This window comes from Cotesia glomerata, linkage group LG7 (assembly GCF_020080835.1).
Source record: "Cotesia glomerata isolate CgM1 linkage group LG7, MPM_Cglom_v2.3, whole genome shotgun sequence".
Classification (NCBI taxonomy): domain Eukaryota; kingdom Metazoa; phylum Arthropoda; class Insecta; order Hymenoptera; family Braconidae; genus Cotesia; species Cotesia glomerata.
In genome coordinates this window covers 15,406,444-15,431,267 of record NC_058164.1, presented here as the reverse complement: position 1 = coordinate 15,431,267, position 24,824 = coordinate 15,406,444, and the positions used below count along the sequence as shown (strand labels likewise).

Below are 24,824 nucleotides of genomic sequence, written 5' to 3'. Positions count from 1 at the left end.
TATATGGCAGTTGATAATTAAATAAATAAATTCTTCGATAAAAAGTGAAACACATGTGAAACACACTAAATTGAATTATATATTTAAAAAATGCACTAATTTTTGTTTTAATGTAATCAAACATGCCCAAGACTAAAAAACTAATTAAAAAATAGTTCATAATATATTTCTATTTATAGAAACTCAAATTTGTCTAAATTTCCTTGAAACTCAGAGAATAAATTGAAATTTTTCGAATTATTGATCAAAAACTAGAAAAATTGATATGCATTGATGTTTGACGATGAATATCTCGTAAACGCTCAACTTGATCGAAAAATCATAAGAGACCATTTTTATAGAGCAGTAAATTTCCTACAAAACTATGAGGTTTCATCATTCATAATGATTTTTTCATTGAGTTATAAAATTCATAAGAAATAAAAAATATTCCCAAAAATAATCAAACTTTAACCGTTAATATCTTTTAAACGGTTGGGTTTACGAAAAAATCGTAAGAGACCTTTTTTGTAGAGCATTCAATTTCCTACAAAATTTAAGGAACAAGATATTTTTTCAAGTAGTTGGAAGCGAGATATAAATTTTTCTATCTGATAATAAGAAAAAATAGAAAACTGTAAGAAGGAGGACCTTCCAGTTACAATTAAGAACTCATGCTTGGAGAGGCCTTCTTAGAGGTGTCTAGGGACCTATTTTTCAGAGTACCAAACGAAAAAAAATATTCTTTTTTTTTTGAATCACCTAATATATATATATATATATATATATATATATATATATATATATATATATATATATATATATATATATAAAATTCTCTCGTCACAATGTTCGTTTCCATACTCCTCCGAAACGGCTTGACCGATTCTCATGAAATTTTTTATGCATATTCAATAAGCCTTAGAATCGGCTACTATCTATTTTTCTAACCTCTAAGTGATAAGGGGTGTTCACCCTAAAAATTTTTTTTTTATTTTTTTGATAAAATTTTTTTTTTTTTATTTTTTTATTATGTGGCATCAAAAAATACATATAACTCTAAATTTGCACTTTTTTATCACCAACCCTTGCTTTTTAATAGTCATTTTTATAATTTTATCATTTTCCATCCCGCTCGATAACATCAATTATTATCACTTGGTAAGTTATCCCCTCCATGTGTCTACCGGTGTCACTTCTCACCCTGTAAACAGCACGGAGTAGGGATGTTATCTCTACAGTTTTCGGCTATTATTAGTGTTTATGCGTCAAGCGTAGTAGTTAAACATTTTTACTATCTCAGTGTAACTCTCATATCAAATATATTCTCAAGTAACTTTATTATTTATTTATTAATAACTAATATTATTGAATATAATTAATCATTAATAACTAATAAAATTATTAATTTTGAGTGTAAATCACACGATCAGTTAATTAAGTGACTTACATAACCTCTAAAATACTCTACACGTGTCACGAGTTCCCGCAAACAACGGCTATTGAGTTGTAAGTATAAATTATTTTTTACGTTTATTATAAAATCAAAAATTATTCTTTCTTATTTATAACAAAAATATTGTTGGGAATGGTGAAAAACGAATTCGGTGAAAGTTAGATTTGTATTACAATTGGGAAATTTTTTTTTGTGTTTACTTATAAGAGCTCTTACTTCGACAGAATTTTTTTTTTCACTATTTCTAACAATATGTATTTTCGATATAATTAAGAAACATATAATTTTTCGCTTTCGTGAAACTATCTAATTTTTACATGTATATTTAATGTAATCAAAGATAAAATAAATGATTAATATAATAATGGTGTCTATGCACAGGTGCTTCTTGCACCTCTATAGAATGTTTTACCAGAAGTAAATAAATAAATAAAAATAAAATAATTAAATAATTCAATCAGTTCTATTCATGTGTGTTTTATATTGTACAGTGAACAATGCCAACAAAACGCAAAGAGGCCAATTTGAACCGTGATACAAATAAATCTAGAAGCATTCGAAATAGAAGAGCCCAAAGAACCGAAGAACAAGTTCAGGAAGAAAATACTGGAGCGCGTGTGAGAATGGTGCAATTGCGTCAAGAACAATCAGACGATACACGAGCTGATCGCAATGAAACCATGAGATTAGACGGGCTAACAAAAAATATTGTTCACGCTGCAGCATTAAGAGATTAATATTATGTAATTAATTAATTATATAAATAATTATTACTTTTAATAAATTAAAACAGTTAATGTTTGGTGTTTTGTTATTTTTAAACAACATTCCCTCATCGTTCACAGCGCTCCAGGCCTTTTTCACTCATATTCCACATCCTTATACACTTCCAATAAGTTAGTAATTTTTTTTCTACACTATAAATTTTCTAAAAATTATTCACATGGCAAAACAACGTTTTCCGGGTCAGCTAGAATATATATATATATATATATATATATATATATATATATATATATATATATATATATATATATATATATATATATAGAAGGGTGGTCGTTAAAATTTAAATTTTTTCCGACGCCCAAAAAAATCTTTCCTTTCGACGAAAAACTATGCGAAAAATTTTGCTTTTCGATTTTAAACAAAAAGAACACGTTCCTCCGGTCAATTGAAGTTCATTTTTCGATAAAATGATAGTTTTTTAAAATATTTGTCACAGTTTTTAAATTTGGGCAAAAAATCATCAAAACAGGCTTGTAGGAAATTAAATTTTCTACAAAAGGTTTCTTTCGGTTTTAGATAAAGTTCATATACATCGAGATAATCTTATTAGTTTACTTATAAACTCTATTAAGTCAGTCATTTTTGCACTAAAAACTTTATATTTCCGGAAATATGAAGAATTCTCTCAAAATATCTTGAATTTTAGATATTTTCTTCATATTTTGACATGGGTAAATGATTTTCAATTTAATGATTTTTAACCCGTCAGCACTCACGTTATAAGCATTTTGCTCACACAACAACATCCGACTTATAGAGCGGCGCTGTAGTGCAAGTAAGACACTAAAATTCATGTGAGTTCTGACGGGTTAAAATGAAATCTCTATCGGTAAGTTATCTACAACTAATCTTGTTCATATTTCCATTTGGGAGAGTAGAGCGCCTTTCTGTAAGGTCTAGACTATTAAATTGGTCTAAATCTATAAATTAAGATTAAATAATGCTGTAAAGCGGGAAAGAAGAGGAGTTAAGATAATTATTACGTGAAGCGTTCCATATTCACGTAACAGGATAATTGGGAGGAAGGGATTGAGACAGGAATTGGAAAAGACCTTCTTAACCTAAGTTCATAGAATATGCGAGAAAAAATTCGGATAGCTCGGACTGGGACTCGAACCCAGAACCTTCTGAAGACATGTCAGCTATTCTCCCACGCAAAATCGTGAGGCGTTCCACATTTTTAAAATTAATTTTAAAAATAAGATAATGCTGTGAAGCGGGAAAGAATAGAAGTTACGGTAATTATAACGTTAAGCGTTCCACATTCACGTAACAGGATAGTTGAGAGGAAAAGGATTGAGAAAAGAATTGGAAAGAACCTTCTTAATAAGAGCTTATAGAATATGCAAGAAAAATTTGGATAGCTCGGACTGGGATTCGAACCCAGAACCTTCCTAAGACATGTCAGCTACTTTACCATTTGAGTTACCCGGTCTATACCAAATTTCCTTTTTGCTTATTCTATATACATTAAGCCACATCGTCCATCTTACGTTCCACATTTTTAAAATTAAATAATGCTCTGAAGCTGGAAAGAATGGGAGTTACGGTAATTATTACGTAAAGCGTTCTACATTCACGTAACAGGATAATTGGGAGGAAGGTATTGAGATAGGAATTGGAAAGGACCTTCTTACTGTGAGTTTATAGAATATCCAAGAAAAAATTGTTTATGTTTTCAGAAAAATAAAGTTTTTAGTGCTAAAACGACTGACTTAATAGAGTTTATAAGTTACTAATAAGATTATCTCGATGGATATGAACTTCATCTAAAACCGAAAAAAACTCTTTTGTAGAAAATTTAATTTCCTACAAGCCTGTTTTGATGATTTTTTGTCCAAATTCAAATACTGTGACAAATATTAAAAAAAACTATGATTTTATCGAAAAAAGAACTTCAATTGACCGGAGGCACGTGTTCTTTTTCTTTAAAATCAAAAAGCAAAATTTTTCCCGTAGTTTGTTATCAAAAGGAAGGATTTTTTTGGGCGTCGGAAAAAATTTAATTTTTAACGACCACCCTAATATATATGTATTTTATATGTATATATGTACATATAGATATATTAAATACTTTAAATATTAAAAGCCTTGGCCAAAAGAGACTTACTCAGTGGAACATAATAGGTAACTAGAAGGTAGTTACGAACAGTGTTTCAGATAGCTTAAATGGTAGAGCATTTGGCGCGTAACCAAAAGATCCAGGTTCGAGTCGTGGTCTGGGCTGTCTAAATTATTTTTTCAGTTACTGAAAAAGTTACACTGAGTGAAAATTACATCTTTCTTTAACAAAAATTGTCGATAAACGAATTTTAATTGTGAATTTCACCTAAATTTTCTCTGATGGTATGTGACCTCATACCGATAAAATATTATGGTGAAGAAGTAATGATCAAAAATTAGTCATTCTTCAAGAATTTGGATCGGGAGTATTCGGCTTAGAATAATAATAATAACTATCTATCTTTTAATAATAATAATAATAATAATTTAGTAAATCAAAGATAGTTAATATTATAAGCCAGCTACCCGATCCAAATTGTTGAAGAATGACTAATTTTTCATTATTAATTGTTTACCATAATATTTTATCAGTATGAAATCTCAATATTATCAGAGGAAATTTATGTGACGATAACAATTAAAATTTGTTTAGACAATTATTATTAGAGAAAGATGTAAATTTTTACTCAGTGTAACTTTTTTCAGTGACTGAAAAAATAATTCGGACAGCCCAGACCAGGACTCGAACCTGGATCTTTTGGTTACGCGCCAAATGCTCTACCAGTTAAACTATCCGAGACTATCTACCAGTTAAGCTAGATAGAGCTCCTGACATGTTATCAGGGAGATCCATGTTCGATTCCTGGCTGGGGAACCAACCCCATTTATTTTTTCAAAGTTCATCTTTGCTCTCATTCAAATTTCTTTCACTATCTTTCACTTAATTAACATCTTTATAACTCGAACAGATACCACAAGCTTCCAGCTTTACTAGAATTCAAGTTTGATGGATTCCCATCGAACTAACGTGATGAAGAGTATAAAACTCTCAAACAATAAAGGGAAGATGGAATGTCCATCTGTTGGCTTGAATTAGATTCACTAGTCATTGTGACCAAATAGGCTGAATAAATTCTAATTTAAATATATATGCGGGTCACTGAAAAAATAACTGTGAAAAATTTGTAATTATAATAATTTTATACAATTATTTTTCTGAAGACTGGTTTTTATAATACTATAAATCTCAATTTTGTTGGCTATCCAGTCTAATGCACGAATTTTTCATCTAATTATTTATCTAATAATTTATAATATCGTTAGCCTGTATTCCCTCCAGGCATAAACAATTTTTTTAAAATTCGTATATAAATTTGTCATTAAAAGTAAATTTGACTGAAAAAATAATTCGGACGGCCCAGACCAGGACTCGAACCTGGATCTTTTGGTATCGTGCCAACTGCTCTTCCCTTAAGCTATCCGAGACACTGTCCAGAATTACCATTCAGTCACCTTTTAATGACGAACTACGAACTTTAATTCTATTCACTTGACCTTCTGTTAATACATCTTTAACGTCGATTCGATACTTTTATACAATAATTTTTCTGAAGACTAGTTTTTATAAATCTGAATTTTATTGGCTATCCAGTCTATTGCACGAATTTTCTATCTAATTATTTATCTAGTAATTTTTTCAGTCAAATTTACCTTTAATGACAAATTTATATACGAATTTTAAAAAATTGTTTATGCCTGGAGGGAATACAGGCTAACGATATTATAAATTATACGATTACTCAGAATAATCATGCAAGCTCGCACGGCATGATTGAATCAACTATTATATCATGGCTCCAGCATAGTGGTGACAGAATTGATTATCGTTTAGGAAACAAAACCAAAGACAAGTCATAAAATATACTTAAAACAATATAAAATTTAATAAGTTACAAAAAATGTACTTAAGACAATAAAAAATTCAACAAGTAACATAAAATGTACTTAAGACAATAAAAAATTTAATATAAAGCAAATAATTGTTTTGAATCAACTACCAATGGTTTGAAAAATATAATGTTCCAAAATAAAAGTTATATAAATCTTTTATTTATGTAATTTTCAATATAATAAAATTATTACTATAATAAATTAATAAATGTTATCTATCTGTACTATAAATTTATCAATATTATTATTATTATAATTATTATGAGCATTACATAACAACACTAATAATTTAATAATTAATATTAATAAATTTATAGCATGAATAAATAATATTTATTAATTTATAATAATAATATTCTGCAAATTTTCTGTATGGAATCAAAAAGAGCTCTCAATTCTGACTACTATAATTACTCTTTTATTTGAAGTCGTAAAGAGCTCTTAATTCTGATTTCTGCAAGACATCTTATTTTTGAACTCAAAAAGACTTCCGAATTCTAACTTCTGTAAGCACTCTTTTTTTTTAACTCAGAAAAAAGATCTCTTTGAGAATATTTGTGGAAGTCTTATTTTACTCTTGAAGTGGCGCATTCGGAGGCTGTATTGGTCATTGCGGAAGCCGCGCCCATCAACCTATCAGCGTTCGAAAGAGCAAAACTCTATGACGCTAAAGATAGTGACGAAAACATGAAGGACGCAAAAACGAGGGTAAAGGTGTAAACGCAGCAAGAATGGCAGGACCGATGGACATCGGGAGAGACGGACAGATAGACGGCGCGCCTGATCCCAAACATCAACTTCTGGCTTTCTCGGAAGCATGGGGATACGGACTTCTTCCTGATCCAGCTATTGACGGGACATGGACAGTTCAATGCCTATTTTTTCAAGATGGGTTTGCATAGCACACCAACGTGCAAATACTGCCCAGACAAAATTGACAACGCCGAGCACACGTTCTTCGAGTGTGATTGGTGGACGGATGACAGAAGCAGCACCGAAGAAACAATAGGCACCACGGTTTCCCCTGAGAGCTTGGTAACCTGCATGATCAAAAAAGAAGAAAACTAGTCAGCTGTCGCAGCCTACGCGTTTTAAAAGAAAAAATCGCAGAAAGGGACTAGAAACTAGTAGTAACCAGAAGTAGGCGTCGTGAGACGCAACATGGACTGGATTAGAGTAATGCTAACGCAGTTCCGATCCAGTCTACCCCGTAACATCTATGGGGAAAGAAGAGAGAAGGATGTTTAGTCGGTTTTGTTGCAAAATAATACAGTCGATGCTCTCTGTATTGGACCTCTCTGTATTTGACCGCTCTCTGTATTTGACCACATTCTTTCTTCGTATTTGACGATTTTACACAGCTCTTATGGACAAGGATGAGTCAAGTACAGAGAATGGTCCAGTACGGGCGAGAAATACAGAGAGAGCGTTGACTGTATTGACTTCTGAGTCCGACATACCCAGGCAAACACCTAGTCCTGGCACCAACACCAAGTCCTGGCATACTTAAATGTATTTTACCTCCTCTATAATAAAAAAAAAAAAAAAAAAAAAAACACACACACACACACATGCCTACATACATACAGACAGACACCATCGCGGGAATAGTCAGGGAAGCTTCCTAGGACCTCGAAACGTCGAGATCCGATGAACACTCGATTTTCGAAAAACGGGGTAAAAACAGTAACTTCCCGATTTTTGAAAATCTTCGATTTTTTTAGCGGGAAGTTAAAAAGATCCTAATTTCTCAGTTTTTTTTTCATGTCCGTCATTTTGTTATTCATTAACAAATATTAATCTCCGTCGCTGATGCAATAACTACTTATATATTAAGCGTAAATAATTTTGGTTTTTGTGTTTTAGATAAACTGTTATCAAGATATCATGTACGTCAGCAACATACCAACTTCTAGAGGAGCTCTCTTCACCCATTGTTTATTCATATAGATATATATATATATATATATAATAAATTTGGACATGTTTTGATGTTTAAGAGTGAGTATTTCAAGTTGAATAAATTTTATTTTGATATCTATGATAGTTTCTGGGAAAAAAAAATTATGTAAACGATTGACCCTAAAGGCCATCCGTGCAACATGCAACTTTACGCTAATTCGATACCTAAGCGCTGAAAATTGCACTTATAATGTTTTTGAGCTCGAAGAGCTCAAAAATATAATTTATGTTTTATCTTGAGCTCTCCAAGCTCAAAGAGTTAGCTCTTCGAGCTCAGAAGTCTGATAGAAGTTTAATAAGACACTATTCTTTAAATTTTTAAACAGCAATTACTTTTAAATGAATAAAATCTATTTTTACGCGGCTAGCAGCATTCGACGCAGTTTTTCGAATCCTCTAATTTACTTTCAATCACAAATTGATCATACCAGAAATTTTGAAGTAATATTGAAAAAACACTTTTTTCGAATTTTTTCGACAACGATAAATCACGAACGACCTAACCGATTTTGACTAAACTGGTAGCAATCGACGTGTTTTTTTGAGATTAAGAGCTGATTAGAATCGATTTTTAGAATCGATCGATTGAGCCATTTAGAAGATATTTAAGAAAAATCAATTTTTGGAAATTTTACTTTTGAGATTTCTCAAAATTTGTTTAATCGAAATGTTTGAACTTATATCAAAAATCTAAGGGCAATGTAACTCTTTGGAACTCCGCTTATATTGATCGAATCGGACAAGCAGTTTAAAAGTTATAAGAGGTCAATACACAAACACATACACTGCGGGAAGAGTCAGGGAAGCTTTTTAGGACCTCAAAACGTTGAGATCTGATGAAAACTCGATTTTCGAAAAAAAAGGTAAAACCAATTTCCCAATTTTTTTAAATTTTTAATTTTATTAGCGGGAAGTTAAAAATCATGAATATTTCTTTCTTTCCAACACCGAAACCTGAATGACTCCTTGAATACTTTTCTTAGGGCGCATCCATAAATTACGTGAGACATTTTTGAGAATTTTTCGACCCCCCCCCTCTCCCCTCTCCCCTTGATGAGATTTCGTCAGATTTTCCTCAACTCCCTCCCCCCTCCCCTAATCTCACGCGAGATTCTTCAAAATTTATGTTTTGACTGTAAACGTGTAAGATTATTGAGAAAAAAAAGCGCCATTCGGCTACACTCGATATGGATAGGTAGATTTCTTGTTTGAATATTGAAAAAAACACGTTATTAAAAAGCAGTCTGTCCTAAAATTTATTTTTTATTATATTTTTGCAAATAACGATATGAGACCGACTACAACGAATAGATATTCAAAGACATCTACCTAAAAAATAGGATTTGTTACAGATAAAAGTAATTTGATGATAAAAGCTAAAAATTAATTCATTCTTGATTTTTTTTTAATTTTCCCAACTACGGACTAAATTGAAAAAAGTATCAAAAGTCGACGAACAATAGCTTAAATTTAAGATAATCTCGTGAACTTTAAAAGAAATTTAGTAGATTTGAGCTAACTTTTACGGCTTAAAAATTATTTAAAGAAAAACGGCCGAAATGGGTTCATTGAAAAATTTTTTCAAATTTTCAAAATTACGGAATTAATTAAAAAAATCATCAAAACTAGACGAATAATAGATTAAATTGAAGGTAATTGAATCAAGTTAGAGGATCTGGGCATCTATCTTCTACATCTGGAAAATTATTTTCATAAAATATACGGAATTCAAAATTTTTCAAAAATAAAAAAATTTTCGAGCACCACAACTCGTAAACTAACCAGCCGATTATGATCATCTTCAAACTTGATCTTAGTATAGATCCACAGAATAAGTCGATGCCATTTTTCGACATTACTCGATAAAATTAAACATATTATGACAAAATTTTATTAAAATTACGACATGAGACCGGCTACAATTTCTAAAGAAATCTAACTAAAAAATTAGTGAATCCTATCGATCAATAATTAAATTATTTCGCATAATATTATAAACAATCATATTAGGATCTCAGGGGATCAGGAAGAGATAATTTGTAGGAAATTTCCTACCTGCTACTTGATATCGATTTGTTGTAATTTATCACTAATAGATTTTCAAGGACGAATACGACAAACACTATTGTGTCAAATACCTCCCCCCCCCACCCCTGAGTGAGATTTGGTAAGATTTAGCTTGATCCACTCCCTCCCTAGAACACCTCACGTGATTAATGGACGCCCCCTTACGTAAAACTCGTTCTATTAACCAATGGGATTTTTATTTCTTTAAAGTGAAATCAAGGATTCGCTTTTTTGGCGATAGCAGAACATATCTGCACGCTCCGCACTTAAGGCATGCAGGAAAAAAAAACATGAATTTTCTCCTATTATCCTTGACATGCAACGTGATTGTAGAGGTTTCTTAAAAGCACAAAACTGCTTGGTCTTCACGTGTTGCCAGTAGAACACTACCTCAAGCACGATAGCGTTAAAGTTATATGGCGTACAATTTTTCTAACGTTTACACTTCACGCATGCAAAAATGTAGAGAATGTTACACACTCAAACAATTAAACTTTGGTCATATCAATAACTTACCTGATCACACTTCAGCCATAAAATTAAAGAATTAGGAAACCGTAAAGGTCCCCCTAAGCCGCAACCTCCAGCTGTTCGTTGATGTTTCAAAATTTCTGAATGCGTTGTTCCATGATTTTCAAACACTTCTAAGGACCTTGAACAATTTAAAAACGGAGCGTTCTTATATGAAGTGTTGACACAAATTGAAAAGATATTCATTATTTAAAACTTGCATTCTAATTATAATAACATTGCTCTTTACGAAATTAAAACACTTATGATGAAAAGCTATTTATTATACTGTATCCCCCGGCTTTGAAAAATTTAATCATTAGAAAAATTAGAGAAGTCATTGTCCCACATCTGATTTTCAAGACTTTCAGAATATTGTCTAGTATCATTATATGAATACAAAACGCAACAATCAACAATATTTATGATCTCAAAAAATTTCTAAATAGATCTGAAAACTGCTCTTAAAATTTAAAACTGAATTTTAATTAACTACTAAGTATAACCCAGAAAAAAATCTGGAAAACGGTTGACCTTGCAGGCCATCCCTGGAACTTCCCGGCATGTACGAGTTTAAAACGCTTGGTAATTTTTTTGTTCCAAAGTTTTGAGCTCTTCGAGCTTGAAAATTTAGCGGTTGCAGATACATACTTTTTTGAAAGTTCTAAATTCCCGTACTGAAAAAAAATATATGCCGCATATACGGGGGCAAAAAAAAAAGTATGTGGCGTATATATTTTATATGTGCGACGTATATGTATTTTTTCCAGCATATATGCGCATATATATTTTTTCAGTGTGGGTTGTGATATCATTCGATTGAATCAATCGTTTTTTAATGGGGCTTGCAGTATTTGAAGCAGTTTTTCAAGCACAGAAAGATTTATTATCTACCAAACGATTCGACGTAAAATTTTGAAGTCATGTTAATAACACTTTTTTGGAATTTTAAAAAATTGAATAACTCACGAACGATTCGACCAATTTCTTTAAGATTGGTGGCGTTCGACGTACACAGAAAAAAAATGTTCTTGAATCAAGAATATATTTTTGAAGAGCTTAATATTCTTGGTTTGAGTAGAAAAATTCTTGATGTAAAAAAATTTTTCTTGATTCAAGGAAATTTTACTTAATTCAAGAATTTTTCGTCTTGATTCAAGACAATTACCCTCTTCAAAATTATATTCTTGGTTCAAGAATTTTTCTCTTGAATCAAGTTAATTTTTTTTCTGTGTAGTCTTTGCAGCTTCAATGATTATTTTATTTTGTCGAAAACGATCCGAATAGAAATTTCGAAGTTATTTGAATAAAATTCTTGTTATTTAATTTTTCGTCATCGATTTCTCTTTGACACATCAACCGATTTTGATGCGGTTTGGAGCAATTGACGTCAATTTTTAAGTTTAAGGGCTGATTTGATTTTGGAATTGATCGTTACATCCTCTTAAAAGTTATTCCGAAAAAAAATTTTTTTTGAACATTTTATTTATGAGATTTCTCATAATGTACTTGTCCAAATCGGTTGAAATAGTATGGAAAATCTAAGTTTGGTGAAGCCTTTTCGAACGCCGAGTTCGTTCAATCATTGATTTTCACAGTAGAGGGTTGAAAAGTTCACATTTAAATTTCTAATTGTAACATCATAATCCAGGACTAGACATTTTATATCGTTACCTTTGCAATATGACATTTTAAAAATGACTATTTATACCACAATCTTTATAATATGAACATCGTAAATCAAACAAAAGTACTATCATATTAACCAACACTTGAAAAATTCTAATAGTTTATTCAAAGAATACAACGTACATTTGCAAAAATACGATGTTACATTGTAACTTTTAATGGGTACAATACGGATAGGAAAGTCAATTGTGACTTTGGTCAAGAATCGATCTTTACTAAAAATAATCGACTTTTTAGAATCGAGTTTACTCGCCTCAAGTCAACCAGAACCAACTCTTACTCGATGACTTTTTGACTTTTTTCTCCTACTATACTGAGCATCTGATGGCAATACATTGGGCTCGTTCAAGTTTTCTAAATTATTGACAGATCTTAGCAGATCTTGTGCTAAAAACTAAAAGTGACTACATTATTTCTAAATAATAGAATAGATTGGACTATAGTTAAATATGTTGTCGTCGGTATCCTTGGTAACCTTTGTCAACAAGAACTAACTTGAACACAGTTTACATGCATTGAAATTTCGCGTTTATTGCAAAAATATTGATAATAACTCATTTTAATATTACTTTCAAATTCTAAATCATTAAATTTTATAGGCTAATTATTATGGCTCCTAGTTTTATATGAACTCACTGCTCCAAAACTAATAATGGCAGTAAAGTGAAATGTAATTTTTGTAACAAAGAGTTTCTTTTAATAAAAGCACTTCGACAATGATTAAACATTTACGTGTACATAATATGAGCCGCTAGAGGTTGCAATCTGAACAATCACGCTTTGTTTCGCTCCTATGTTTTCATCATTTTTTTGTTTTACATTCAATTTAAAAATTTTCTTTTGTGTTAAGTTAATTAAGCAATTTTTTATTTTCGCTTTGTGCTATTTTACTAAGGTGATGATAGTTATTTTGCTCAGTAATCCGTGTCTCAAATTTGCATAGCACGTGTTTTCAATGTTAGGTACAGTGTGCTGACTTATTGGTTTTGTTACGAAGTGTCTGTTCCTGCCATCTACAGTATGACGGACAAAGCTTGGTGTGGGATCTGTATTCGATCGATTACCGACGAACATGCGGTTACGAGTGATGTTTGTAAACATTGCTTCCATCTGTCATGAGTGAAAGTAAGATTTGCTCTGGATTCAATATCTGATGTTACGGATTTTGTTGCAGATAAGTGTCCTATTTGTCCTGTAAGTGTACTACAAAAATATTACAAGACATAAATAAAAGGCTTGGGTTAATTAAAGATGTCAAAATACAAGTTTATGGTATTGTTCAAAGATTAGATGGCTTCAATGACATTTGTAAACACCTACGTGAAGACTATATCAACTTAGAAAAATGTGTTGCTGTTGTTGAAAACACTACTGCTGTTTCATCGGAGGTTGATCATGATTTAAATAGTGTGAAATTAATTGAAGATATTGAAGTTCGACAACTGCTTCTGGAAACGTAACAATTGTCTGATCAACTAGTTGTTTCGGGAGTTCCTGAGATGCCCACTGAGAACTTGAGAGGCATTGTGATGAATCTGAGTAATTCTTTGGGACTTCAAGATATTGATATCAACTGTGTTTCATCTGTGGAAAGCTATCTTTCGTCTTGGCAAAAGAAAGATAGCTGCTGCTGGAGTTGATTCTTCGCGTTCACGGGATATTGTTGTTAAGTGTTATTCCTCGGTTACAGTTAATAAGTTTTTTGAAACGAAGAAAGTGCGTCGTAAATTACCGGTTTATATCAACAAACGTTTTCCATCTGCGCTGTACAAGTTACGTCAGAGTATTGTGAGGCAATTTCCAATGATTAGCAAGAAAAATGTTTGGATTGCGACAAGTGCTGTTTGTGTTAGACTTCAAGATGGCTCGCAGCCACTGAAAATATAACCGTCGATGGATTTGACGAAAATTCCTAGCTTAAGCCGATAACGTAGTGTCGTTGTCTCTCAGCAGTGTGATACTATTTGCAGTTCATCAATTAATATAAAAAATTTGCCATCTAAATGCGCAGTCACTAGTTCCACATATTGATGAGTTTTGTGATCATTTTCGAGTTTTGGACTATGATATTATTGCTGTTTCTGAATCCTGGCTCTCGTCAAGTGTTGTTGATGCTCAAATCAACCTTCCTGAGTTCCACTTATGTTTTATAAAAAATACTAGCTGACCCGGCAAACGTTGTTTTGCCATGTGAATAATTTCTAGAAAATTTCTAGTGTAGAAAAAAAATTACTAACTTATTGGAAGTGTATAAGGATGTGGAATATGAGTGAAAAAGGCCTGGAGCGCTGTGAACGATGAGGGAATGTTGTTTAAAAATAACAAAACACCAAACATTAATTGTTTTAATTTATTAAAAGTAATAATTATTTATATAATTAATTAATTACATAATATTAATCTCTTAATGCTGCAGCGTGAACAATATTTTTTGTTAGCCCGTCTTTAGCTAATACAAACAAACTTGATGGTTTACCCACTCGAGAGCATGCAACGTGTAATTGTCCGTGTGAAAAACATGGTGTGCTCAAATCTAAGCCACAAACAGACATTGTTTGGCCTTGGGATTTATTAATAGTCATTGCAAATGCTAATCTAATCGGAAATTGAATACGCTTAAATTGAATTGGCACATCTGTGGGTATAATAGGTATTCGTGGTATCAATATATTTTCACCTCGAAACTTGCCATTTAAAATGGTGCCTTCGATAACGTTTTTCATTAATTTTTTAATGACTAATCGCGTATCGTTGCATAGCCGTGGCGGGTTCAAATTACGAAGCAAAATAATTGGAGATCCAACCTTCAATTGTAAGTTATGTGGTGGCATGCCTGGCAAATCTAGTGAGTTCGCTAATTTTATGTATCCAGTTTCAGCTATAGTGACTTTTCCATCGCCGATATCTAAGAGTTGTCTTGAGAATTTTTCAGCGGATGGATCTTGAAGCATTTGAACGCGCATATTTACTTTCAGCTGTACTATTTCAACATTACGCCACAATGTCGATGATTTTAAGCAGGCGTTGATTTCATCAGCGTATGTTGAACGTGGAATGAAGGGAAGTGTTTGTCTGAAGTCACCTGAAAGGACTAACAGAGTGCCACCAAATAGTTTGTCGTTGTTTTTAATATCTTTCAATGTCCTGTTCAACGCCTCAAGCGAATGTTTGTGTGCCATGGTACATTCATCCCAGATGATAATTTTACACTGTTTCAGCACTGTGCAAACGATGATGCAACGGCCAATGCGATGCCATTATTGGATCGTATTTTGACGAGAATTAGCGAAATAAGGAATGTCTTGCCAGTTCCACCTGGTGCATCTAAAAAGAAGAACCCACCTTATCCTGCTGAAACTGCGAGCATAATGCGGTCGTAAATGGTTCTTTGTTCCTCATTCATTAGTGGGACATTGCGAGTAGCAATCGCTGCCGTTTCTACAGTGTTGTACTGCATTTCACGATTCGTTTCAGTGTTCATTAAATCAGTTGCACCTCGATTTGGCGAATTCATACCAAAATGACTGAGTGGTAAGTTGGCAATGATATTGCAAAGATCCTCAATAGCAATTAATGCTTCATTATACATATCGTCGCTGAATGTTATCGCTAGATCATTACACCGTGTACGATGTTGATGCAATATATCATCAGTCATTGAATCTTTGTGATTACCCCACAATATCTCTGCTCGGGCTGGAAAATATGTAGTCAACACTATAGCGAATAGTAGACGAATTTGTATTGCTGTACAGTTCAATGCTGCTTCAGCAAGCATACATTCCCACTGATTGTCATCTTCTAGCAAGCCAAGTGCAAGGCATGCATCTTTATACGTTGTATACTGTTGCCCATTCACTTTACCTATATCTTGAAATGACAATGGGCCAGTAACATTAACCAACAATAGTCGAAGATAAAAGCACTCAGTCTGTCTTGGATTCACTGTAAATACTCGCCCCAAGGTGTTTGATTTGAATAAATTGGGGCATGCATCAACTGGTGAGCCTTGCTTGCGGGGTATCCATTGTTTTGTTTAAGCCCATGTAAAATAGCCTGGTACTTGTGAATAGAGTAAAGTACGTGCAAAGGCACCAAAATCATCCGCACGATTACACAATTCAAAAAATTCAGTGAGTATAGTCTTTGGTGTATTTATAGCACGATCAATCGCTGTCTCGTTCGTGAAATATACACGCTGACCATTTTCAAGATGAACGGCTAACTGAACAACTGCTGGATCTCGTTCATGAATTGGAAAACCGAAGATACGCCAAACAGCTTCATTGGAGCTGATGTACCGACCTATTTGGTAGAGCGTTATTTCATTGTTTTTATTTACTGGAGGAGCATTCACATTGGTATTTTCCACTCTAAACACCGCCATGTCACTGCCTTTATGGACATACTTGCAAATGTATTTGATGCTCTTCACAGAACTGCAGAACTCAACATTAATATGAGCATTGTATGTTTTGCTCAGCAGGGGCGAATATGGCACGACCCAACAATTGCCAATATCAATGTCTGTGTTGCTGATGTTTTCAATAAATGATTGTCCGCCATTATCTGGATTCCTTCGACGATATATTGGATATCCGTCGACATTTGTGATTGTATCGTTAGTGAAATCTTTAGGAAAATTTTTTGTACATTTTCCATCTGACATGCAAGGCGATGAACGATTAAAAGTACCGCATGGGCCATGAATCATGTTTGCTGTAACAATATCAAACAGCAATTGATCAGTAGACGGATCGGGAATTTCTGCAGAAATTATATTATCTATTTCTTTAGGACGGATTTTGTCGATTAACCAAACCAAAATGTGGGCATGGGGTAATCCTCGCTTTTGCCACTCAACCGAATACAGCCAGCAACGTGTGGGACCGAATACATGTGATTTAGTAATAAAATTTATTAATGACTTCAGCTTTTGTCTAAACACACGTGCTGTAATGTCATGACGATGTATTGAATTTTGGCCAGGCAACAGCAAAGATGTAATCTCTGGCCATTTTGGATTACATGTGAACGTGATAAATAAACATGGTCGCCCATATTCGCGCACTAAAGTCAGAGCATCCTGTATATACTCTTGCATATGACGTGGACTGCCTACGTACAATGATGGTAGAATGACAGAGTTACCAATTTCGGCGGCGTCGGTGTTGTTGACAATAGCGTCTCGCAAGTGAATGTACTCTTCCACACGTAGCTTGAGTTGATTATATCGTAAGTATCGTAGTCGTTCGCCTTCTATCTTCGCGTACATGTCGACCATGAATTGTTGACAAAGCTTTCGAAATCGTAGAATGACGTTATCCAGCCCGCGTCTAATCATCAATCTATACGCATAATAATCCTTCGAGCTAACGTTCTTGTTTGTTTCGGCTCCTGTAATAATATATTCATAAATATTAATTTAAGTTAATTGCGTTTAATAATTTAATTGTTTTGTTAAAAGTGTAATAATCAAATTCATAATAAATGAAGTACCTGATACGGGATCTCGTTGTTTAATATTTATGCTATATCCGTTTTGTCCCTTCCAGAAGATTAGCGGATATTGGAGAGCGTCATATGAACGGTGTGTATCAGCAATGAACTGAAGATTATTATTTCTCCTACGAATCACAATTTCTCGTGCACCTGTACGATCGCCAACCATGATTCCAGTAACGTCGTCAGTAACAGGTGCATTGAATCTACGAATGTGTTCTCCAGCTAGTGTTTTATCAGGATTACTAACAATAGCGTGATTATCGCTTTCTAATTTGTGCATGTGGGATTTGAATATTTTCAACAATTCATTATGCTCATTCAATAGAGCATCCAGCTCGCTGACGATGCGTCTACCAAAGAATGAATCAAGGTTATTGTAGCCACAACATGCATCCACTCGATTGGCTAATGCGCTTCCGGAGTCCTCGCCGCCCATAAAGTAGATTTGTAAAAATTTATGTGGTTCGTTTGGCATTGGCAGCAATGAGCCTATTTTATGATAAACTTGGCCTCTGATTTTAAATGTAGAATTGTATTGTTGACCATTTGCATTAGTATTTTGAACTATTTCTGTTGCTCCGAACGATGTCATTTGAAAGCATGAGTTGAATGTTCGAATGGACTTCAGGAACACGTTAGAATCTGGATCTGTGCCGATAAGCAAACCGTTCAAATTACTACTTTTGAATGAGCATAATATTCAATATCGGGCTCATACTGGAATGCTAGACGCAGAAATGATGTAGCTACAAATGCTCGATGTGCCTGTTGGTGTTGTTGGTCATTCGCTCTGCGTCTATTGACAGTAAAACGGTATGATTGTCGTTGTTCTAATCTCATGACTTCATTGCGTTCAGCTCGTGTATCGTCTGATTGTTCTTGACGCAATTGCGCCATTCTCACACGCGCTCCAGTATTTTCTTCCTGAACTTGTTCTTCGGTTTTTTGGGCTCTTCTATTCCCGCATGAAAATACTATATATCGTTAAAAATATATTATACAATATATTGAAAATAGGTGGTAAATATATGGCGGCGAAATTGTCTATATTGAAAAGTATAACTTTATTCTATAAATGGAACCATGTATTTTAAATAATATATTCATTAATATATGGTGATCCATGTATCGTTTAGTAGATATAATCTGCTATATTACCGAATATATAAAAACAATACATTATACTATATAATTAATGCTATATATATTTTCATATATTGCTACTCTTATATTAATCTAAATATTTTATCCTTATATCGACTTATATATAATCAAAAATATATGATTCAATATAACAATTCTAATATATTTTCCATTATATTTAACTGTTGTATTGAAAAGTATATTGTTGAATATATGAAAAATTATATTTAATCATATATTTTACAGTCTTGTGCAACCTCATGTTTGTAAATCATGACATGGCATTCTTTTATTTGAAAACAGAAAAAGAAAAGAAATTACAATTTTCTATTATATTTAGAACATATTTGGCATGTCCATTTTTGCTTAAGACGCTCGTGGAATAATATAAAAATGAGATAGAGTGATGTAAATATAAACAGTATTACAAATTTTATGAATTAATCAATTCACACACACAGAAAAAAAGGTTCACTTGAGTCTAGAAAATATTTTTCTTCCTAATTATTTTCTTGAGCGAAAAAAAAAATTTTTTTTTTGACATAAAAAATTTTACTTATTCCAACAAAATTAATTCTCTTGCTATAAGAAATACGTATTTTGATCCAAGAAAATTTATTTGAATCAAGACAATCTTGTTGTTTCAAGAAAATTCAGCCTCTTTCTTCAAAAAATTTAGTTCTTGATAGATGTAAATTTTTTTGTCTTGAGAAAATTTCTCTCTTGCTCCAAAAAATTAACTATCTCGATAGAAGTAAATTTTCATTAATATTTTTATTGATTAACATGTCAAATGGGAAGATCAAATAATATTGAATCTTTTTTTTTCATTCAATATGTATAATTGCACGCTAAAATAATATAAAATGGTCATTAAATATTCAAGAGAAAAATTCTCAAGGTGAGAAAATTTTTTTCTCAGCTGAAGTAAGTGGCGCTGCTTCCTTAAAGTATCTAAAAATTTTGATCTAATACAAAAATTTAATGTATCAAGTATTTATGATAATTTGAATTAAGAAAAAATTACTTCTACCAAGAATAGAATTTAAAGAAAAATTTTTACTTCGGCCTTCTTTCAGGCACCCGAAAATTTTCTTGAGCCAAGAATTTTGTTTTCCAGTCAAGAAATTTTTCTTTCTGTGCACTTGGGATTGCGTAAAGATAATGATCCTCTTATTGCAAAACGTTTGAGTAGAATTCAATCAAGAATTACTGGGCTCAATTTTACAGGGATTTTTGTTTTTTAATTTAATACTTTTTCAGCGTCATTTATTTTATAACTTAAAATAAATTCATTATTTATTTATTATTTCGAAATACAACAAAAAATCAAACAACTTTATTTCTGAGCTTAGAGAGCTAACTATGACACAGAAATTAAATTTTAGAGCTCCAAGAGCTCAAAAACATTGTAATGAGCAGCAAAATTGCAAACGCTTATTGACCGATTTTAACGGGAAGTTGCAGGGATGGCCTTTAGGGTCAATCGTTTTAGAAAAATATATAACTGATACAGACAAATAAACTTTTTTGTTAATTCTGATAAACAAAATTAATTTTATTTTTTTTTTTTGTTATTTCAACGTACAAACTAAATATACAAATTCGTTTAAATATACATAGTGTTCATTTAACTAATCTATATTAATATTAGTCATTAAATTTAACATTAATGTAAAATAAATAAAACAAATATTCAGGTAAAATCACGCATTAATTCCAAGCTCTTAATTCTGTATAGATGTGATATAAAAATTAAAAACCTACATTCTTATTACGGTCGTCTTCATTCTTTGTACATGTTATCTTAATAATTCATGGTTACACACATTACAATAGGCTATATATGATTCATTATTCTTATTTAATTGACTTGTATCTATTAAAGTAACTTTTTTTAAAACTTTATCAATACTCACAGCTACCAAATGATTGTTTTTTTTATTTAAATGTATCAAGTGACTCAATCTCCGATTTTTTATAAACATCGTCTTGTTTGTTTCATAATAATTTCCAATTAAAAAATTTTGTACATCGCCTGTCTTTGATTTAACTCCAATAAATTTATGAATTTCGCAAACTCTGTTATCGTTAAGCAAAACATTATAATTGGCCCGTTTTTTTTCTCGATTATAAGATTTACTGGTAAATGTATTTTGATTAATGATACGTCTCGCATATAAAAAGTATGTATTATCATTACCCAGAGTACATATACGACTTACCGACAAGTAAAGATAGTTAGGTAAGTATGTCATAATTGTTGGCTTTCCTAAAACACCAATAGATCCTATCGTTAGTGTTGAGATCAGTTTAGGTTTAATTTTTAAGACATTATTTAAGTATTCCCGTTGATTAAAATTTAGATCTTTATCACAGATAATTAAGAGACGATCAATTACACATTTTAGACGAAAAGCATCACATATTTGAATGCTCACGCCGTTCGCACTTTTAACGTAATTTTGTATGGTTTGATAAAAGTCTTCATATATAAATGCACTGTGAGCAAATAGAGGCCCCCAATTTTCTACACTTTCTGGTAAATGCGCTAACTGATGTACATTATAAGAAACATGTTTCTTTCCGTAAAGCGTTTCGACTCCATTCATAAAACTAATTAAGCATTGCCTAGCGTAAATTATTTCGGATTTAGCAATAGATTCTTTAACCAAAATCGAAATTCCATCTACCAGTAAAGCCCAATGTTCAAAATATTCTTTTTTCATAAATTTTTGAAAAACTGGCAAGCTGTAGGCTAATAAAAAAATGATTCACTCGTGAGCTTTGAAATGAGCTCGATCTGACATAACGCGTGGTGTTCGGGAAAATTCAGATGTTGAGTGAATTGACAAAAGAAGATAGTCGACGTCCTTGAAGTGACCTAAGTAAAATTTTTCCGCATGATTCTTCGTATCAAACAATAAATTAGCAAACTGCCGGCATACTCCCAATCCAACACAATGCATCCAATCTACATCCAAACTCTTAATATCGAAGTCATCCAAATCACACAAACTAGATTTTTGTTTAATTCCTTTCTTTTCTTCTTTTTTTTTTTTTTTTCGACAAGTTATAAATATTGATTATGAGATCTTAAACCTTCTCCAAACGGATTCCCTTAAATTATAGGATACACTCTCGTGTACCTTCGGCCCTTTTCTACTCGTTCTCCCGGATGAAGACACAAACCGCAACCATACTCGCCATTAAACTGAGTTGAACATCTCACCAATGGTCGTGCAACGGCGTCACAAATTCCCAACATAACAATTACTTTTTTAGTATATATTCTGCCATTGTACTTGTATTGAAAACCCTTATCGGCGAGTTTTTTTGCTTCAGCAATGAATGGCTTTAAATAATCATTCATACTTTTAGGTTTACCTGCACCAAACCATATACTTGATAACAACATACGATTACGGCGTTCAGTTGGATGGAATTCATTTACAGTACATACGACTGGGTATACTGATGTTCGTGAGCTATCAAATATTGGTACGCTATCAATACTGAAATTTATTGATATAGTATCGTCTTCTTTATGAATTCTACTTTTGTAAAGCTTTCCGTCATAAATATCTTCGATAAAAAAATTACAAATTTTTGTCCGGTTTTTTGAATATAAATTATGAGCATTTGTTGTTTCAAAAATTTCTGTGAGCTGTTCTTTTAGTGGTAGTTGTAAAAAAAATCCTTCTTTAGCTTCTGGGTCAATTTTAGAATTGCATTTTTCACAAATAGTTGTCGCATCGATAGTTAACCCTAAATAAAAACCGCACTGAATACAAATATAATGAACTTGAACATTTTCGGAGTAATGATTAATTATTTTTTTCCAGAAGTATTTTGAATTTGAATTGTTTAATTTATTTGATGAGATTTTTGATAATTTTAAAGAATTTAAGGCAGCAGTATAAGTCACTCCGTGTCTCCATTTGGTCGCCATAACAAGTAAATAACTTATTAAATCGTCTTTCGATAAATTGAGACTGTTTTGTTTGGTTTGACATTTTTTAAAAAGAGGATTTTCTAAACTTCCATTCTGATTTTGGTAGTCATTATTATCGTCGTAGTTATTTTCACACTCCAACAATTGATTATCCTTAAATAATGAAAGTAATTGAATTTAAAGATATTACACTATTGTTATCAAAATCAAGAAACATTAAAAGAATTAAAAATTTTTAAGTGACTTTCAACAGGTTGTAGCAAAAAAAATTTTTTTTTGTTTTATCCTTTTAAAAAATAATGTTTTATTAATCACCAAGAGGACTTTTTTACGTCCTTACGGTTTTTAGAATAAGCATTGAGAACTGTGAGGGTGTACAAATATGTTTTTACATTATTGACATCTACTTCAAGTAACAAAATTTTTTGCTCCACCTTTATTATGGTTCCGAGTGCCATAAAGGCGTAAAATAATTATACACCTTTATGGTGATTGTAACGCGAAGTGATATATTCATGTAAATAAACAAAGACATATTACTTGTTTTTTTATTGTATTATTATTATCATGGTGAGTATCAATATTTATAAATTCTTTGTTATCTTTATTTTTTAACTTGACTAAAGTTTCTTTAAATGGTGTCCAAAGAGAAGATAAAAACTTTATAGGATGTGAAGTATTATTCCTAAAATTAAGTAAGTATATCAAATATTAACTAAATGATGATAAAATGTAAAATTTATAAAATGATGATAAAATTTATTCATAAGTTACGAGCATGCTTTGGATTTAGTTCGCCAGTATCGAAGAGTTCGAGCTGGAATTTGACTAGTACTTCCAAATGTATTGTATTCTGAGTATGGTCCTCGTCTTTTTTTTTTAGTCTTTTTATCAACTATTTTCATAGTCATTTGTTAATTAATATTTATTTACATAAGAAATAAATGAGAATCTTAACCTATTAAGTCAATCAATGAAATTGTCAATCGAAGAATTTATCATTGTACGAGTAATTAACTAAAAGTTTTGAAAATAATGACTGATGAATACTATGCACTTGTTAAATGGATTGGTGGCCCAGATGATGGCCTATATACTGCTGGTGTTCCAGTCGCTTGGATTAAAGATCTCAATATTGCAACCTTTGAGAATGAAGACCCAGATACTTCGTATGTAGTAGAATGGCGTAGGGTTAGGAAACCATCTACTAATGAGTGGAATCATTTCGATGCACAAGTGATTGAAGTATCAAGTTTGTAATTTAAATGTTTACTATTGTAATTTATATTATATTCTTTTTAAACTAACTATCGTTATTATTTATTTTTTTTTTAGAGAATGTAGCATCATTAAGGAATAAATTGAAAGCTCTTGACGCCCAAACCTCACCGTATAAGCCACTGGAATTTGATAATCTTCAAAAAAAGAAGAGAACAAAGCCTAAATCACCAGTAGAGCCTGAATGCAAAAAAAAGCGGAAGAATGACGATGTATTTATTCATTTACTGTTTTCTTTACTCATAAACTCAACAGTGAATTGAACTTAATAAATAATTACTTATTTTAATTTTCTTTTTCAGTCGGGAAAAAAGAAGAAAGGAAAGGATGCTAAAATTCAAAATTTTAACCCAGCATCAGCTACTGTAAGTATTAAAATAGATGCATAATGATAAAAACAAAACTTAAAGATTTTTATTGAAGTAATCAAACTTCATTCAAAGTCCACTAACCGCAACGTTTTCTCTTCGAAGTAGATTAAAGTCAGATTCTTTCTCATAAAATGAAGACTTCTTTTATGATGATGCTTTTAATATT

The 24,824-nt window shown here is 31.9% G+C and overlaps 1 protein-coding gene across 1 annotated transcript in view; it reads right to left on the bottom strand.

Annotated features, from left to right (window-relative positions):
* Positions 1-24,824, bottom strand: part of LOC123268346 (tRNA dimethylallyltransferase-like) — a gene marked incomplete at its 3' end in the record, with an annotated part of 170,428 nt that overhangs the window by 46,759 nt on the left and 98,845 nt on the right. The window contains 1 exon segment of the mRNA XM_044733333.1: positions 10,724-10,859. Within this exon segment, the coding sequence (XP_044589268.1) occupies positions 10,724-10,859 (136 nt within the window).